General features: G+C 42.6%; 1 protein-coding gene across 1 annotated transcript in view; it reads left to right on the forward strand.

The window, feature by feature from the left end:
* Window positions 1–12,977, forward strand: part of LOC130164900 (uncharacterized) — a 31,235-nt gene continuing 18,258 nt past the window's right edge. Inside the window, exon 1 of the mRNA XM_056369894.1 lies at window positions 1–615. Coding sequence (XP_056225869.1) covers window positions 394–615 — 222 coding nt within the window. The 5' untranslated portion in view covers window positions 1–393. The remainder of the gene's footprint in view (window positions 616–12,977) is intronic.

Consider the following 12,977-nt stretch of genomic DNA (forward strand, 5'->3'; position numbering starts at 1 on the left):
CTGCTGCTCCCTCTCTCTCTCTCTCTCTCTCTCTCTCTGTTGCTCATCGGTCCAGCGTTGCCTCCTGCAACAGCTCCCACTTTACGCAGCAGCTGAGTAGCTGAACAGACATGGACACGTCCAAGCTTTAACTTTGAGCTCGCCTCTCTCTCTCTCTCTCTCTCTCTCTCCCTCTCTCTCTCCAGCTTGCTCTCCTCTCTCTCTCTCCCTCTCCTCTCCTCGCCTCTCCCGCTGAGCTCCGGGGGAAAAGCTCCGCTGGCAGCCGCGGACGCATGGAGATCTAACTTTGCTCCAGTTTTCGGTCAGTCGGTCAAGTTGCGTGGAGGCTGTTGTGTGGCTGCCGTTGTTTTGCTGTTGGTTTGTTCACGAGTCTCCTCATGCGTCGGGAATGCCATGGCCACTCCGAACGCACAGCAGCAGCACCAGGATTATTTCAGATCGGTGAGCAGCGAGTCCACCACCTACATGATGGTCCCGGCCGGCGGGCCGAGCGGGACGAGGCGCAAGGAAGCGCCGTCCAAGATGTGGGTGGCGATGGTGGTCATAGTGGTGGTGGTGCTGCAAATTGCCTCCACCACGGGGCTCTTTGTCTACCTGAACATGTCCATATCAGAGGTAAGAGCCGCTTTCCACTCGCTTTACGAGTTTGTGTGCTGCACGCTGGGTTTCATGCGGCTCTTTGTGGGAAGTTTGTCAACTTTTCACAGCATAAAAACCTGGAGAAATTCTCTATTGGGCATTGAACTGACAAGTAAAATCAGCATGAGGTTAAACTTACAGCTGAATGACACACATACACTCTCACTATGACTGAGAAACACGAACAAATAGCCACATTTGTGCACAATAGGAGGTTATACGCTGGAATAGCTGATATAAAAAGTAAGACTTGAGAGCAGATTTTCATAGAAATGATCATTTTGCGTTTCCCGGGAGCTGGAGTGACATTTTTGTTTTAAGGAGTAAGTCAGCTCTGGAGAAGCTCGCCCCCGCTTTCCAACTCCTTCAAAGAATGTGATCCGGGATCTCCAAGCGAGTGGAGGCAGAGGGGCAATAAGCGCGTCTGTCTGTCCGGCAGCGTTTATTGAACTAAACGGGTTAAATTGCGTGCGTGAGGGAAACATGTTGGAGCCATTTGGTGACAGGCAAAGAGCAGTCAGAAGCTGTCGAGCAGGATCGCCTTGAAGTAGGTTACAGATGTGGTGTGCAGAGATGAAATATGCAGTGATGGAGGGGGGACATCCCCAAGCCATTGTTATCTCTTTAGATAAACATGATACTGCTCTCACGCGCCTGTAGCTGTCAGCTGTGAACGTATAGTGATGCTAAAAGGTGTTTTAATGAACACATTTTGAAGTCAGAGCATTTGAGGTTTGAACCTTCACTATTGAAATTGTTCAGCTTTGCCTCTGACACTGCTGCAGCTCCTCAAAGTCAAAACGGACAGGGTTTCTTTGTCCTGGAGTTAAATCTGCTACTTGGTGAGAGATGCTGTTGAAAGTACAGTGATTACAGATGAACTCATAAGCGCTCAGTGCAGGGAGGCAGAAATGCGCTTATCAGTCTTTTTAAGACTGATATAGGTGCAATAATAAAGATAAAGAGCCATGACTCCATCTGTGGCTTCCTCCTTTCTCTGTTTCCGAGGAAAAGCTCACACACAGAGTTTGGCATGAGTTGAGGTGAGTTCTACAGTGAGCTGATACTCTACATTGGGGACGGGGTTACATATTGGTCATTTGGTAAATCTGCAGGGATGAAGTTGGAAGCTGATGTGTGAACCCCAGCAAGAGGCTCATTTAAACTGTAACTATACCCCGTCAGAGAGAGGAAGCCGGCTTCGGCAGGCGTGCTGCTGAGCCTCTGCCACACGAGAGCCAACGTCTGTCAGGAGATGTGAAACGTGTCACGGCTTCTGGTGGACGTTCGTATAAGTTACACAGGTGTGCGTTGTCGAAGACCTCCACCGGGGAACACGTGTCGCCTGCAGCTTTCAGCAGGACGGAGGAGAACTTCATCCTGAAATCCAAAAACTTGAGTTTTCAGAATCTCTCTACCACGTTTTCATTGAGCGGGAAGAGGCTGAAAATGGAGGCTTATCTTTCTTATCAAGTCCTCTTGGGAATGAGGAAGAAGGAGATATGACATCTGACGTTTTCTTGTCCACTGTGATGGAAAAGCATTTGTAAACCGAAAGGATCAAATCTGTAGCTTTTTAGCAAGTTCGCATAGACGACATTAAATGAGCAACAAGTGCAAACATGAGTCCAGAAGACTTTTGTGCTGCTTGGTGTATTTTAAAATCCCCATCATGTCTGACAATTCAGCCTTTGTAACCTCCTTTGGGAAAACTCCCATTGCAGATGTAGTGGTCATCATGTAGCTGATCAAAGCTGCTTCTTCTTTTTTTTTTGAAGGAAGACAGATGCTGAGGTTTTGGTTTAAAGTCCTTGACAACGTTTCATGGAGCAGGGGAAATCCAGGCCAGAAATAGTGTATAATCTTATGATACGCTGCTATAAATAGCTCAGGATAGCTGAGATACAGGTTCTTGTCTTGATTAATGAAATTACTTTGGTCTGGTTAAACTCACAGAGAACAGGCACATTCATGGCACGAGTGACTATGTGAAGACAGAGGGTCAAAGTTTATATTAGATGATAAATTAAAGGTCCCATATTTTAAACTTTTCCTTTTTTATTTAAAGTGTTGATCTATTTGTGGTTATAAGAACCAAAAACCATCTCAATGTAATTTTACATCCCCTCGTTTAGTCTTCTCTCTGGAGCTCCAGTAACAACAAGTCAGTGAGCCAATCAGACGAGAGGAGGCTCGGAGCCTCTCTTCTGATTGGCTGACTGGTTTTTGAGTGATCCAATAAAAATATAGGAGATTTCAGGTAAAACACTCAGAGAAACCAAATCCTGCAAGATTTGCAAGGATGGGTCCAGGTGGGCGGTGCTTGGGGCATGGCTGAGAGCTGTGACCGTTTTGTTGTGACATCACAAAGTTACAGGAAGTCCCGACGGCTGGTTTAAAGGCTCAGTTTCTGAATACAGGCTGTGTGCATTTCTCTCTGTGGACTGAGGCTCTGATACTTTCACAGTATTAATATAGAATCTAAACCTGCTTTATGATCAAACAACACATGGAAATCTACTTTTATACAATATGGGACCTTTAACATATCAGCCCTCTGGCGCAGTTGTTGGAAAACACCCGTTTGAGTGACATTTCAAGGCAAATTTAACAGCAACGTTAGAAATGTAGTGAAGGATAAATGGTTTCTGGTTACAGTGTATGTTAGGCCCAGTTTTCTGTTTCATATTTGACCCCTTGTTGCCTCTCATGACAGGAAAAAAATATAAAGGCAACTATATTAGACTTTGGTCATGTCTGCTTCCAATTGACTTATTGGCACCGATGTTGAATAGGCAAAAGGCGTCTGTAGAAACGTGTTAAAACTGACTTTATTACTTTATTGATGAGATCATAAAATGAATCATGACTTATTCATGGATTAAACAGCTATTTTACAACTTGAATAATGCGTTGATTTGAGTTTTTCTCCTCTTACACATCAGAGGTGGCAGGAAGTCACATAAGGAATAGTTTAGTGTTGATACTGGACGCAGACGAAATGGAAAACATGGAGCTTTGTGTCTGCATGTGGGGGATCCCCTGGTTCTCATGCGAAGGCCAGCTATTTTTAATCTGGAAACAGGCCCTTCTTTGAATCGCACTGGAGTTAACACCCCCATGCCAGCCTGGGTAAGACAAAGGAATACTGGGAACAATGAACATCATATAATGAGGAACGCTCCAGTGTTGCCTCAGCGCTGCCGCATTCACACACAAACAAACACACACATGTAAATACAGAAGATCCTGGTCCCGTGGGTGCATGACCTCTGTGGGGTTTTTGTTTTACTCCATTGCTGCTGCTGGATGAGACACACTGTGCAAAGCTACTAGACACAAATATACAGAACTTAGGGGTATATCAAGTTTGAGCTATACAAACATTCAGTCACCTGTGAATAAGCTACCGACTTCACACTTTTGGTTCTGGACTTCAGACAAAACTGTTGCTCTTTAGGAAGCTGTGATGGGTGATTTTCCTCTTTTTGCAAACATTTTATCCAAAAAAAAGATGAATCAAAAAAAGAAATACTCATTGATGACAAATAGAAATTAGATGCAGCCCTATGTAACACTCTTTGAGCGCTTGGGGCATCGCTGAGGGTGGTGACTGTTTTGTTGTGACATCACAAAGTTACAGGAAGTCATGACGGCTCGTTTTAAGACTCAGTGGACTTTGATACTTTCACAGTATTAATACCAAACCTAGACCTGCTTTATAATCAAACTACACATGGAAATCTACCTTTATACCATATAGGACCTTTAAATTTATAAAGTATGAGCATGTTGTTTGATAGAAGTCAAAGGTGGATTTTATAAGCTTAACACTATATCAGATGCAGATTGTTTATACATTATGTATCTGGACATCCTTTTCTTTTTTATCGCTGTGGATGAAAAACTGGACTCAAGATTCAACTACACGGACCATGTTTCAGCTGCAGTTATGAGGAAAGTCTTTATGTTGCGTCACGTATCTGGATTAAAACCTGATTCATGTCCTCATAGTTTATGACTTCCCTGATCTGCGTCAGATGAGGCTCCAGATCTGTAACAATTCCACTATTTCATTTTGTATAAAACTGAGTCTTTGATGTTTGTTGCACTCGTTGACTCCACCGACAAACAAACAACACACTCATTTCTGTGTGTGTGTATGTGTGTGTGTGTGTATGGGTTTGTAGGCGTAAGTGTGCAGTTACCCTGATTGTGTGTCCTTTCCTTACACTTCACTGGTCCACTTGATTATTGTTTGGGGTCACTGACAGACTCTGACTCACCCTTACATGCAACAATACTCCCGCTCTGTTTGCATGTGTGCATGAGTGTGTGTCTGTGTGTGTGTGTGTGGTCTGATTCAGACAGAATGTGGCTGTTTGTTAGGTGTGTGTGTGTGTGTGTGTGGATGTGTGTGGTCCACTTTGCCAGAGAAATCACCAATTTTTGTCTTTCCCGTCTGTGTTTTTGTGATTTAACTGTGTCTTTGTGTGAATTTTTTTTTTTTTTTTTTTAAATCTGTGTGATGACCTGATGACCTCCGATCACAGAAAGAGGAAAATCCCTCCAAACATTCAACATTTTCCAGCCCACAAGGGACCTGCTGTAGTTTCAGCATCAGATCTCAGTCTCGGTGTTGGATTAGGTGTTATTGCTGCAGTAAAGCTAGAAAACTTTAAAAGTAGATATGGTATTCAGATAAAATATCCTCCTCCTACCAGCCATAACAGAGGATCTCAGTGTCAGAGAACCATATAATTACATTTTGAGAGCTTACAGTCGACAGCGCTGAACTCACAACTCACATGGATCAGAGTTGGAACTGCTCTCCTCAGATTTGTGTTTAGATCATTTTCAGCTTGTTTGGCCTCGGCAACAACTGTTGCCGTGGAGAATGGACGAAAAATCGCTATAGATACAGGCACGTCTGCAACGATTAGTCAAATTAACTGATGAGTCGATCAACAGAAAATGAATCAGCTGCTTCCATTATTGTTGGGGAATTGTAACGGGATTTTTTCATGAAGCAATTCATCGACTAATCGAGAAATGAATCAGCAGATTCGCTGATAAAGAAACTAATGGTCTACGAGTGTACGAGGCGACTTTGATGCTACACAACCCTGTTATAGGGCTTATTTAAGCTTGAATCATCAAACAGACATTTGTTTGCTGACTCTCCAGACTCCCATTAATGGTTTCTTTAAAAAACAAATAACAGGTGGCATCAACATGTCCCAGTGGTTGTAATCACACTGTCCCCAAGATCAGTTCCACCTGACACCCGACTTTCTCTCCGCAAATATTCTGCCTGTATGTTTCTACTGTTAACTGTCAAAACAAGAGAAGAATGCCTTAATCTGACCACGGCAAGTAGGAAAACAATCTGTGGACATGTCAACAATGTTCCCAAACAAATATAACCACACGGCCACATTTCAGTGGAATTTTAGAGCTGGCGTTACATAATCTCAGCTGTGTCGGTAACTGCTCGCTCACGCTTACAGATTTAGGCTGGACTCGTTTGCTGGAAATCAAACATGTGAACTCTGAACGACTGAGTCGCCCACTTGGCGTGGTATCACAGGAACGTGTGGCACTTTAAGTGAGTGGAACACAGCTAGACAAGTTACCAGAAGTCTCTCTGGTTTGTGGGCATGTCCGAAGATAACGAGTAGAAAATAGTGTTATCAGCATTTTAATATCAGTCGATCTCACCCCCTTCTCTCACACACACACACACACACACACACACACACACACACACACACACACACACACACACATAACCATTTCTCCAGTCCGGCCTCCTTGTGTGGCCTCAGCTGCTGTTGCCAAGACGTTTCTGACATAACCTCCTATGGCGGCGGTATAGAACAGTATGGGATGGTTGTTCCATTAGAACATAAATCCTCTCTGTGTTTATCCCAAACGTTCACACCGGATCAGGTTTTATTAGGAAGGGGCAAGGTTGAGGTGACCATTACAGAATCAATGAACGCCCTAACAAGAACGCCAATGTGCGTGTTTCTGATGTGTGTTGTGTGGGGGGTGTGAGGGTGGGGGAGTGTGACACGTGTGCATCACAGGGGGTTTGGTGTCGTGTGTGTGTGTGTATGTGTTGTTACCTCTTTGGGACCTTTTCTGGTGCATACACCAACCTTGTGAGGACCAGTAGTCCTAATGGGGACTTGGTCCTAATGAGGCAAAACGTCATTTCTGAGGTCCCGGTCCGCAATCAGTGGAAGTCAACGCCATGTCCTTACAAGGATAACTGCGCATCAGTGTGTGTGTATGTGTGTGTGTGTGAATACCATAGCATACAGGTGCATGCTTGTTTATCATTAGCAACCAGTTTTGTGTAAAATCAAATCCATCACTTCAAATATTTGGATTTAATTCGAGGCTACTAATATAAACATCCCACACCAGACTCCATTGCCAAAATACACTATTCTCCCTCACTCTATCTATCACTCCTCTCTCTCTCTCTCTCTCTCTCTCTGTCTTTTCACCTCCCGCCCCCCTGCAGTCTCTGTGTGTTATGGTTCAAGTCCACGTTAGAGAATCCAGTTACAGTCAGTTTGAGGGCTCGAGGGAGGGGGGACGAATTTTTCAGGAGTGACACAAGCATTTTTTTTTCTTTCTTTTTTTCTTTTAGGAGGCAGGAGTTTAGAAGTTAAATGGTTCTCTGCCAATGTATGTGTGTGTGTGTGTGTGTGTGTGTGCATCTAAACAGGCCTTGGGCATGTCTCCAAAGTTACGTAAGGTGTTTATATGGGTGTAACACGCAAAATGGTTGGCTTAAATGAGCATCGTGCAAACCAAGTAGGAAGAGCGTTGCGTTTTGTTGTGTGTCTTCACGAGTAAATGACGATGACAGGGCCGAAATGAAGTCAGTTAAATATCTTGCAGTTTCTGTTGGCTGGCGCACACAGAGAGACCAAATCCTGGCCTTTTTCTGACACTAATGGGTTTGTTTCTTCGTGCTTACCAAAAACACCGCAGTCAAATATGACACATAGAAAAGAAAGAAGTTTCCTGACCCACTTTCCTGACGTTCCCCATTGGATTTTTCTTTTACCAGCCAGGTAATATAGTCACTGAAACACTGTCAGGGACACACACATGTGTTTTGAGACTTACGGAGACACATTCATGCACGCACGCTCCAGTGTTTTCACGACCAGGTCATTTGGACGAAGATGAAAAGGAAGACAGGGATCAGAGAAAAGATGAGAAAGTGGGACTGAGAGTTGAAAGAGACAAAAGTGAAGGGAGAGGACAGGCGGAGATGATGAGGAGGAGGATGAGCCTTGTGCATGAAAGAGATGAGGTCTGGAAAATACTCCGCATGTGGGTTTTAATCTGTTGCACAGCAGGATGTAGACAGAGATAAACAACAGTCCAAATTATAGCAGCAGAGGCGGAGACATCCCAACTTCAGCTACTGTGGGTCAAACTCCAAAAACAATAAACTGTGATAGAAATGGTGGACTGTCCCTTTAAATGATGAATTGGCGATGAGGCAGGATTTTTCTGTGGGTACTGTCGTGCAGCTGAGCACCGTTCAAACCCACAGAACTTTATTGAAAATTCTAGTCAAGTTCCCGAAATTTGCAAAAACACCAAATATGTCGGTTTCAATTTTGAGCAACTGTGTGAAATCTGGAACATTTTCTGGGGAAGAAATGTTACAGCTACTATCATCCTGGGTTTGAACAATACTGACTGTGTAGTTTATACCCTGATACAGTGTGGATGTTTTCTAAAACAATTTTTTTATAAACTTAAAGACAGATTTAATGAGATTTTAAGATGTTGGAGTTTAGCAAAGCATACCCTTTATTTTACAATTAATCCTGTGTAATCCTGCCCAATTTCAGAAGGTGAAAAATACAACATGCTGCTTTTACTTTGCATGCATTAAACAAACAAGATATAACCAGTTAACTTGTGAGCTTTAGTTGTATTTATAGGTCTATACAGAGCCCGGCTAGCTGTTTCCCTCTGTTTCCAGTCTTTATGCTAAGCTAAGCTAACTAGTTGCTTCACATTTATCAACAAGAAGGCAAATAAGCTTATTTTGCAAAATGCTGAAGTAAGAAGACCAACAGTAACGTTGTAAAATTACAAAATAACCAGGTTATAAATATCTCCATGTGCAATTTTAAGTGATTTTTAAATGCACCTTTAAATCCCACAATTCTTTGGGAAATTGTGCAAGTGTGTTGGACAAGGGTTTGCGAGCTTTCACAATGGAGTCTTTCTTGTTTATCTCTGAGGATAAAGGAGATACACCACAAAGCAATTGTTAAATACACTACTCCACTTCACTGCAGCTGCCCACGTGACTTAAATTTAAAGGCCTCCTGAGAGCTCGATCTCAAAGACAGTAGTTGTTATAAACCATGTCGAGTGTCTTCACCGCAACACGTGAAAAAAAAAACGTCTCTGAAGTCACATAAATTGTCAGAAACAAGGAAGAAGGGAAACTGAAAGAGAAGAAAGATGGAGAGGAAAAAGATTAATCATATCACAGAACAGGAGAAGAGTCTGCTGATCTGATAGAGTACAGATCCACCACACACACACACACACACACACACACACACACACACACACACACACAACCTTGGTTTAACAGCTTGACACGTGAAAACAGGATATTTACGTTCCCATGTTGGAATGCTCATTAGGATGTGGCTACAGCTGTGTGTGTGTGTGTGTGCGCACGTGTGTGTGTGTGTGCCAACAGCTGGTGCCGCGCTGTGTGTTATCACTTTGTTTGCTCAGTCAACATGGCTATAAAGTGCTGATAAATGATTGGAGGGCATTGAAGCTCCTAATGAAGCCCCCGTCACATCTGGTAGCTGATTCCAGCGCAGCTAACTTTCCTGTAAACCTGGTAGCAGCGTCGCGTCCTCACCGCTCCCTCGTCTCCACAGCATGTCGAGCTGCAGAGTTTGCAGGTTTCCCGTTGACTTAAAGGCTTAAATCCACATTTTCACATTAACTTTGATTACCATTATTGCTGGCTGATCTCATACAGCAGCTATTCAACATCCACTTCATGAAGTGTTTGTGCCTCTGAAGGTGTTTTTGAACCAGCTTCTTTTTTTTTTTACTGAGGCAAGGAGAAAAAGGTGCAACTAAGAATTATTTTCATTATAGATTAATGTAACAATTATTTTCTCTAATAATCCATTGATTATTTGGAATAGAGGAAAATTCCCATCACAGCTTCCAAGAACTCAAGGTGACTTGAGAGAATACAAAACATTTTAAACCATTTTTTGCTTTTGAATCTAATAAGAAATCAAAATTATTGAGGATTAATTTGTTTTTGATCAACTAAATAATCAATTGATTCATGATTTCAGCTCTAGAAAGGCACACAAGCAACAAAAAGTAGCATGTTGTTGTTCAATATCTGCATATAACAGCTACCAGCTACTTTGGTCAGCGTTACCATTCTCATATCAGTTCAACAACTTCATCAGAATAATGAAGAAATCAATTCAAAGCTAAGATAATACCGAAGCCACGACCGAGCAGCAGGCCGGTCTTTTAGTTACCTGAGAAAGAGTTTGTTGGCGTCAGATCAGAGTCCAGCTTTTTTTTTTAGTGTGTGCTTGTTAAATGATACAGACTTTGCAGAGTAATGGAGTCCATGCTTGAGCTTTTACTCCCATATATGATCCGATAATGAAAGAATGATGCCGGTTCCTGTGCGAAATTGCCCAGCTGACGTAAATAAAAGGCTTTACAAACTATTTTGTAATTTATAGCGTTACTAGGAAACAGATGGATAAAGACGTAATGCATGGAAGGTCTCCTCAGCGTCGACCTCCCTACAACAAAATGTCCTTCTTCTCGTCCATCCATCTTCCTTCATTTCCACTGTAAGGGCAGCATGTGGCTCCCATCACATGGTAACCAAAGCCATACTTCCCCATCCTTCTCCATCCACACATGTATCATACCAAAGACAGGGGCAGAAGAGAAGCCGCTTCGCTCTGTTGGAACATGTCCAGTCAAACCACAGCGAAACCTTGAGTTTGGTGGGAGGTGACAAAAGTGGGAAAAGGGGGGAAAAGAGAAAAGGAAATAAAAGAGAAAGAAAATGGGTTTTCAAGGTTTATTTTATGTATTATTTTATATTTAAGAGGGACAATGTAAAATACCTTTATTGTACCAGATGTAGCTAAACAATCAGTACAAGTGATGGACAGGCTGCAAAAATAAATCGCTTATAGTAGATGCTGTTTTCGAATGTGACCATTGTCTTACCATCTTTTTTCTTTTCCACTAAAAAAAAATCCTATCAAAACTGCATTTCAAACCATCATGGCATTAACAGAACTACCGAAATCTCCTGAAATCCCTTCAGGTTTAGCAGCTCTGAGGCAACACACACACTCGTGGGCTTCACCCAAAAACCTGGAATTTGTTTATGTTGCATTCATGTTGTGGAAAATGTTTTAAATTAGCTGAATAATGAGTGAAACTGTCGGCTCACAAATCCCCAACATCACCAGTAGAGCTGTTCTGATTTTAGTCGATCAACAGGAAGATCAAAGATAAGACATCAGCTGCTGAAAGTTATTTTTCTCTATTTCTGAAAACTTATAAACCAAACGATTAAAAGAGTCTGCTGATTGATGGATAAGGACAATAAATGTCAGGTGCAGCCATGGTCACCACGACAGCCACAACACCACAACAAGTCAAAGTTGCCTCAGTTATGTTTTGTAATACAGGACAGTCAGAGCTGACTGCCCCTTTAAAGAAAAGTATTTTCTTTCTTTATTTCTTTCTTTTATTCCATTTATAGTTTGGCTAGTTATTAAAACTGTCATGGAAAGTGATTTCTTGAATGGCTGCAATCCAGTAGTTAATAAAAGGGGCAATAACAGGCCGTTATATTGGAAGCCAGTGTGTCTGTCCAACGTTTGTGTAAACTGTATGTGTGTGTGCACTATATCCTGTATTTGTGCACAAAACCTTTGTGACTGTGTGTAACTGTAGACATAATTGGTGTATGGCCATTGTCAGGCAGAGGAATGTAATAGACACAAAGAAAATGAAAGTGAAGTTACCTCATTTACCGCTGTGTGCAAATGTGTGTGTGTGTGTGTGTGTGTGTCACCTGGTTAGCCAATGGTTGATTGGATGGAAAGTTCTTCGCTGGTCTGACATGATCTAACCCTGGGAATGGGCCGACATCTCTGTCCTGGCACAAGAAGGAGGGCTTGTTAGTGTCAGCTGAAGTCTGTCTAGTCCAATGTTTTCCTCCCTCACACACACACACACACACACACACACTCTTGTTCTCCCTCTGATATCAGCGTTTTGACTCCGAACAGGGTAACGAGACCCTCCCGTCCCTCTGTCAGCTCTCATTTCTGTACCAATTAAACAACCAGTGAACTCTTTTCTCCTCTCTCCTCTAATCTCTCCCCAATTATCTTTTCTATCTTTCCGCCCACTTCCACCACAGTTCCCTCCTCCATAAACCTTAGTGTTGGCCGTCCCTTTGTCTCTTTCATGTCTCATTGACTTCGAGGAACACTTGGCGGTTTTGGCATTTTTCGTGCGGGGGCGTTGCAACCCGTCATCGTTCCTTTCGTAAGATCAAAAAACCACAAACGCATTATCGCCGATGTTCCAATATCTCAGCGCTGCACGGAGCTCAAAACTGAAGCAAATGTTTGGCTCTGTGTTCCATAACACAACTCTAGCTCATTAAAATCTTGTACATGTGTGATCACAGGTCATCCATGAACTGATGAATCAAACTCTGAGCGTGGATTTTGGCTTTGTCTGCAACCGCTGAACGGAAAACCTTAATAAGAAAAACTCTTGGAACAGAGGTGAAATCATGAACCTGTCAAGCAGCCGGTTAAAGCTTCCCTTCAAGGCTGTGACTTTTAAATAATGTTGTCGTTTTTTTTTTTGGTAGACTTTTTGTCTGTTAAGAGCTGGAGCCGAGCAAAGGTTACGAAAGCAGACGTTGGCTGGGAGGCGAGAGTTACGGCACCGTAACGCCAACATTTTAGCTCTCGAGGAAATTAGACTTTGGAGGAAGGACTCACCAAACTGATTATGTTGAGATCAACATCGCGGTGAGTCATCTTAAAATACGTAAATCCTTGGCTCTTGTATGTATTAAAATCTTAGTGGAATTCGATATCGTAACTGAAGGCTCAGTTGTCTTTTGCAAGGATCTAAATCAAATCAAGCGATTCCAGGACTTTCCAGAGCCAGTAAAGAAATGCTAACATACTGTAGTTGTTTGGACAGAAACACAGAAGTCTTGTTTTGGATGTCTT

Source organism: Seriola aureovittata, chromosome 23 (assembly GCF_021018895.1).
Source record: "Seriola aureovittata isolate HTS-2021-v1 ecotype China chromosome 23, ASM2101889v1, whole genome shotgun sequence".
In the NCBI taxonomy this organism is placed as follows: Eukaryota; Metazoa; Chordata; class Actinopteri; order Carangiformes; family Carangidae; genus Seriola; species Seriola aureovittata.